We start from the raw sequence: 7200 nt of genomic DNA, 5'->3' as shown, positions 1-7200 counted from the left end.
TGCGCTGGATGTGATGAGTCCATCAGGCGAGTGTAGCCTGGAAGTGGTAGAACGTGGGCCTTAGTTCTACTTAAAAAGGGAGAGCTTGGTGTGTGTGTATAAAGATTTCTGTGAGTTGGCTGTGTGCCTTGATCAGGAGCTATGTGCACTGAGTACATTCGATGGCTTTGTCCTTAAGAATTGTGAAGAGCTTGTGTGGGTTTGACAGTCAAGGTAATAAATGTATGCACCTCATATGTACTAGTTCTTTGTGTGTTGATGTTCTGGGGATGTAATGCAACCACATTCAGTGAGCCTGCTGTTGAGATTGGACAAAATATGTAAGGGAAGGAGTAGGAGAGAGGAAAAAGGGGGCAGTGCAGCCATGTCGTCCGCCAGTAAAAAAAAGTGAGTGCATTTGTGTTAGGTTTGGATTGGACGGGTATGTGTGTGTGCGTGTGTGTGTGTGTGTGGTTGTGTGTGCGTCTGCGTGTGTGTCTATTCTACCTCAATCCCTCATTCGCCAACAAACCTCTCTCATACAACACAGAAGGGATTACAACCTACATTGGAGTGGTGGTGGTCATTGTATTTTTTCAGGGAACTCCCTAATGGCCGTGCTAAGAATGCACCTTCCCTTTGAGGACGCAGCTGTAGCTAAGCTTTTATATCCACCTTCCCCATTTCACCCCAGTCAGGTAAGCTGTGGCCCCAGGCGGAGACAGCACAGTTTCAGTGTGCAGCAAAACACACGTCTTTCTGCAGTGGGCTGCAGTTCAGGAGACAGTACAGACCACACAGACACCATCAGAGGTAGATATTTGTGAATGCTGCTTTATTTCATGCAGAGGATTGAAACAGGTGAAGCAGAGGCGTGCACACCTTGTGTACCTGTTCAGGTAAATAGATGAAGAGAGAGTGATTGGGGAAAAAAGCTTTATTAGTGGAATCAGTGGAGAAGATATGCTGATTAATGTCACTCTGTGAACGTGTGAAGTCGAGTGAATGACAGACACATGGAGCCGGCCAATCAGGGCACGCCCTCGAAACTCTTTCTCAATTACCTTTCATCCCACTTAGTAAGTCTCTGTAAGGCTTCAGGGAGCGGGGTATGTCGTTAAAGCCGATGCTGCCGATGTCGCAATAGTTGGGCTGCTCGTCACCGGCCAGGGCCACGATGCAGGCGCCCTCGTAATCTTCGTTCTCATAAAGACACCAGGCTCCCTTCTTAACTTGGTAAAAAGAGAGCATGTCATTCATGCCATAAGGCTTCAGGCTTGGGGTCGCCGATGTTAGGGTGACACTTTTGCCCCTATAATTGACGTGCTCGTAGACGGTGATTTCTGGATCTCCCAGCCCCCCCTTCACCACCCGCACTGAGGAGATCTCTTTGGAAAAGTCTCCGAGGGAGTCGTGATCCCCCTCCCGGAAGAGCTCGAAGTTCCCCTGGAAGTCCTTCCCTTTAAAGACGACGCAGGGGTTTCCTTCCACTCTCATTGACTTGACCCGCTTCAGGAATCCAATTGACGACAAATCTGAGAGGTCTTGTGTGACAACCTCAGAAGATGCGCCCTGGCAGCCCTCCTGAGCGAAGAAGTGGATAGAAGTCATGGTGGTCCTTTCTGTAAGCGCTTAACGTCAGCAGACTCTGGTGCTAGGCGCTGTGAGGATCTCTCAGGTGAAGCAGCGGCTGGACTCGCAGGCCGTTCTGTAAAGGTGAATAAAGTGCATCTGATTAATATGAAATGACAGTCGACGTGTGATTGACACAGGCTTGTTTCCTTAAGAAGGATCATGTTAATCTACACATCGAAATCTGAAGCAGCGGCATTGCTGAAATATTGATGAGGGAAATTGATTTCACAGATTGATTTTAAATCTGCTTTGCTCATTTACTGACAAAGGTGTGCGCATTACGAATATCAAGGCAATATTACAACCAAAGCAGGTGGAGGGTTTTTGCCTGGTCAAAGCCCTCCGCAGGTCCTCAAAAACCCTTCACCACAGGCTTGGTAAAACACATTTTTTAATAGGATTTTTTCAGTAAGATATTTTCCTTTTTTTATTATTTTCTGTTTTAGCCCTAAATTTACAACGAGGGCCATAGATTACTTAAAAACCGTCAGACAGGGTATAACAACAATATAGGCCCTTATTACCTGATTGTTGAAATAGGGTGGAGTATTTGCCACAAGTGTTTTTTAATAATTACAGTAATAGACTTTGGGAAATGCAGTTGATAAAAAGGGTCAAAGTATGTGCAAGAAGAGACTGAGGCAGCTACAATCACACTTATCACTATCATCTAGTGGATTATCCAAGTACAAAGAGAGTGGTGCACGGATCTGGAAGACCAGTCACTTAATCTTCCACACAGGGGCACAACTACTTAGATGAATTGCAAGACAAGAATTCAGCATCCATCAGTCATCATAAGACATATAAGAACAATTTAAAAGACAAACACCCACATGCATCAAAGTCAATTGCATTCGCAAACGGTGCGAATCGCAATTTTTGGCCGTTTGCGAATGCAATTGACGAATTTGGAATGCATCATGCATTTCGCAATTTTAGGACTCGCAACCATGTTGCGATTTCTAAAATTGCAATTGCATTTAGGAAATTGCAATTTCAGATTTCTTAAATGCAATGCATGATCATTTTTTAATTGCGAATTTGCAATTTGGAAGTGGTAAAATAGCATGAAGGTGTACTTCATGCTAATTTACCGAAAATGTCAAATTGCATTTTTGAAAGTTTCAATTTACACACACACATGCCCTTGGGGCATGTGTGTGTGTAAATTGCATTTGAAGTTACATTTCAGGGGTTCAGGTACGGGTTCTTTGGACCCCCTGCACCCTTGAAATTGCATTCTCATTTTGCGAATCGCAATTTGAAATTCGCAAAATGTGAATGCCTTCCCATTCATTCCTATGGAAAGGGTTTTCCTTAATTGCGATTCGCAAATTGTGAATCGTAATTAAGGAAAAATACCGAATCGCAAAAAAAATGCGAATTTTTCATGCATTGCAGTTTGCGATTTCTAAATTGCAATTCCTTAATTTTCGCAATTTAGGAATCGCAAACGGGTGTAATGATGCATGTGGCCGATAGTGTACAGACTCCATCAATGTTTTTTCAAAACAAAAAGGTTTTTTTTTTAACATTCTTTTTTACAATCTTCTTCTTTGAATCCGGGTTCCTGCCACATTACGTCATATGTGAACTCTGATACAGACAGGCAAACACTGGGTCAAACTTAATACAATGGTGACATTACAATCGATTGCATCTTGGCATTTCACATGCCAAGACGAAGTGCTGCAATTCAGGGCCATCCACATGCACACACAGTTTCACTGTCCCTACCAGCCCCACTTAATTCCTTGTATCCTCTTCTATTAATTTAATCTACCACAAAGAAACTAGAAAGAATGCATTGACTAGTTTGCCTGAGCACCCTAAATCAATCCCAGTAACTAACAATAATCAATGACAATTGATTAACCACTAGCCTTTGGTTCGGGGACAGCATGGTGCTCGGTGTAAAGTGCATCAGCGCCTCATTAGGGGGACTAAGCGCTATATAAATGCGATGATTATATAATACAATACCCTGGCAGTCTTTGCTCACCGTGGGATGAAGCAGCAGCTGTCTCTCAGGCTGTGCTCCTGGCTGTCTCTGGCACTCTCGGGTGAAGCTGGAGGTGGTCTCTGAGGGTGAGAGCACACTGGCAGTCTTGGTCACTCTGGGAGAACCAGCAGCTGTCTCTCTGTCCACACCTGGGTGCTTTTATACCCTCTCAGCCCCCTCTGAAAGGCAGAGAGTGGGAGGGAGAGGAGTGGCCACATTCCACCCACAGATCATGTGTCATTCCTGGGAAACTGAGGTATCTTCCTTAGATAAGGATTGCGCGAAGCTTCATTTGAAAGAAATGTTCACAGCAATGGCTTTCTCGTGTACTTTGCAACACGGATAAGTTGATAAAAAGGACTCCTTCTGAAGTGGATAAGAGTTTAAATGTCGGCATTTCCAGGGTGGGTATACCGAGCCGGGAAGGAAAGCTAAGCCTGAACCCTCTGCTCACACTGATTGACATCAGTTTAGGGATTAGATTTGTCAGGTATGCTTCCAAAGAAATCAAATATAAAAGCACAATTGGTTATTGAATTATCCCAAACTCAGCTGAGATTATACTGACTTTTTAAGCTATTCATGAAAGAAAGAGACCGATTCCTCCTGATTTCCGCCCATAAGTTGCTTTTAATGGACAATAGTTCCTCCGGAGGGGGGACCTGTAGAGTGAATGGATATTTGGAGGAGTCAGCATCAGTCTGCACCTCGGGATCAAAAAGGCCATATGACGTCATCTTACTGCTCTGGTATCTTCATCATTTTTATTTTTTTTCCGTTTAAAGAATGTTTTACACTCCCTTCGATGAAGCAATAACAATAACAGAGAATAGGGTTCACTTTGACCCTGAAAACGATGACCTTGGGGAGGAAGACACTATTTAATTCCGCTGTCAACATGCATTTTCTATTTGCAAATGTCTTGTAAAAGTCTTACAAGTTATCCCACTTTCCTGGGGAGCATGTGCTGACCTTACAGAGGGAGAAATAGTCTTGAAAACATATTAATATGATTTAAGCTTTTATAGCGCAACATCCCCCGACTTGGAGTTTTCCTGTGCATGAAGAAAGTTGGAGTGCAGCCAGAGTGTGCATCTAAAACAACCAGGGGATTTATTTATGGCATTTGCTTCACTTTTGCGCCACCAGTGCGTTATTTTTCGTGACGCACCAGCGACGTAAAAAATGTGCCATGTTGCGCCATATTTACAGAGTGACGCATCTAGGTAGATGTGTCACTTTGTAAACCCCTGCGCCACATTATACCTGCCCCAGGTATAATGTTTGCAGGTGGGCGCTCCAAAGCAGGAAAGGGTCGTAGAAGTAATGAAGTGAAGTCTATAAGATTTCACCGCGCCACTTCTAGGACACAAATGCGTAAGTATCTTATGCCTGCCTCATGGCAGGCTTAAGACTGACGCAGGCACATTTAACATTGGATTTGCCCATGTGTAATGAACCATTGCTGGAGTTGCAAGAGTTTTGTGACAATGCGTCATTTTTGCGGCTACAGATACATCAGAAATACTAATGTATCTGTAACTTCTTGCGACATGATGTGTCATACTGTCAGTATGACGCATCGCTGGTGTCACAAGGAGAGCACAATGAAAAGTGACGCATAGCTGCTTTCTTGCAGCAATGCGTCACTTTTCATAAATGAGGCCCCAGGTCTTCCGCTGTTTCCAAAAAACGGAAAGTAAAGTACCCCTTCTCAAAGCAAGCTGCCATTCATTCCAGAGCTTTGGGCCCAAATAGGCAGAACAATGGCTCCTCATATGGGTCTGTTTCACTTTCAGAACTGTGCACAGTGGAAGATCACTAGATCATTGGGCATGAGCCGGTTGATGGAGTCTCACCAGACTATGACGATATCAAGGGCCCTCTCCTGATCTGGCTCTGTGCACAAAGCACAGAACCTTGAATTGTATCCTCTTCTCGACCAGTGCAGCTCCCTCAACGGAGAGGAGGCTCATTCAGTTTTGGGGAGCATGTAAAGCAGCCCGGCTGCCGAGCTTTGGACCACTTGCATCCTTCTCATAGAAGCTTCGTGAATTCATAAATAAAGGACATTGCAATTATCTAATCTAGACAGGATGAGGGCCTGAACAGTTGTCCTTTGTGCTGGAAATGGATGAAGCCCGGGGATTTTTTTCTGCCATTTCAACACGGCAAAATGTTGCGGCCAATTTCACAACCTGTGACTTCATCAACAATGTGTTGTCCAAACGGAAGCCACGATTCTACAGCTTTTGGGGCGGGAGAGCACACAGGTTTCTAGGTCAATGCTGAGGGCCACATAAGAACTGATTTTTTCCCAACACCAAAACCTCATTTTTTTACCAATACATTTTAATGAGTTGTTGTTCATCCATATGGCTATGTGGTTATGGCAGGAGTTTAGGGCCTCAGAATTAAAATCCTGAGTGAACGGAAAAGAAAAAATAGTGTGTGAGTCATCCGCATGGGAAAGCAAAGTCAGACCAAAACATTCAACCAAATCCACTAGAGGGTGGACATAGATATTAAATGAAGCTAGGCTTAGGGCTAAGCTATGGGGAACCCCGTAGCTGAGGGCCAAACAGGTTGAGGTGTCATTCACCGAGGAAACCTGGAAGATTCGATCACTCAAAAAAGATACCATCCCTGAGAGGGTGTACCTTGTAAGCCCAGATTGGACTGTCTTTCAGACAGCTTTGCATGTTACACAGTATTGAAAGCAACGCTGAGATCTATGAGAAACATACAATAAAAATGCAAAGAATAGCATGAAATAACATTATGTCATTCAAAATCACCTTGAATAACAAAACATGAACCATAATAACGTAACACTTGTCTGTGTTGATAATTATGGTGATCTATGTGCTTGCATCTGGTTCATGGGCCAGAGAATCTTTTACTGGGCTTCCTGTGCTGATCATGTTGTCTGTCCTCATTGCTTGGGAGGTTTTTGCTGCTGCTGGAAAGGCTGATCCTCAGCTAGTGCTCTGGGCCACGATGCAGTATTGGCTGCCACCTAACACAAGCTGACACAAAACAACATGTTTTGGCTGTGTTGAACATTTAAAACCTATGGGACATTCAGGATTTGATGTTTGCCTAACATACGTTTAGCTGCAAGGAGGCACTGAACTTATAAGCCTTAGAGTCAGAATGCTATTTTGCCGAATACATGGAAAATTTTCCGTTTTTGGCTTGTCTTCCATCCTTTTAAGGTTTTTACAAAAAGTGCCATCAGCATTTATTCATGGAATAAAGCAACACATATTTATGTTTGCTGCATGCAAAAAGATGAAAAATGTACATTACCTGCTTTTCTTCCTTGTCTGGTATCTCAGCGGTTGGCAAAAGTGAGAGAGAGGCAGCTGTGATCACATCATAGCCTAGCAAGCCATTGAATGGCAAAACATAACACGCAGTCACCTAACCTAACATATAGTGGCATGAATTACCATATATGTATGTATGTATGTCATATTTGTCCCCGGGAGCTTGTTTCCTTCCCAGTGTAAGAATTGGCTTTTGTAGTTTGGTTTGCCCTGTTCCCATCATGCACTGGGACAGGAACAGACTAATTT

At 43.7% G+C, this 7200-nt stretch overlaps 1 protein-coding gene across 2 annotated transcripts; it reads right to left on the bottom strand.

Annotated features, from left to right (window-relative positions):
- Positions 1–793: 793 nt before the first annotated feature.
- On the bottom strand, positions 794–3739 carry LOC147726057 (epidermal differentiation-specific protein-like). Of its 2 annotated transcripts, none has more exons than XM_086962865.1 (2): positions 3620–3739; positions 794–1687 (listed from the first exon to the last, which is right to left on the bottom strand). In XM_086962865.1, exon 2 carries the CDS (start codon positions 1588–1590, stop codon positions 1036–1038), a length of 555 nt encoding a protein of 184 aa, XP_086818991.1. In that variant the 5' UTR covers positions 1591–1687; positions 3620–3739; the 3' UTR covers positions 794–1035. The 2 variants fall into 2 exon arrangements, with proteins under 2 accessions (XP_086818991.1, XP_086818992.1); XM_086962866.1 differs by having other exon boundaries at positions 3601–3728.
- Positions 3740–7200: the final 3461 nt, after the last annotated feature.

This window comes from Lissotriton vulgaris, chromosome 3_1 (assembly GCF_964263255.1).
Source record: "Lissotriton vulgaris chromosome 3_1, aLisVul1.2, whole genome shotgun sequence".
NCBI lineage: Eukaryota > Metazoa > Chordata > Amphibia > Caudata > Salamandridae > Lissotriton > Lissotriton vulgaris.
This window is presented reverse-complemented; position numbering and strand designations above follow the sequence as displayed.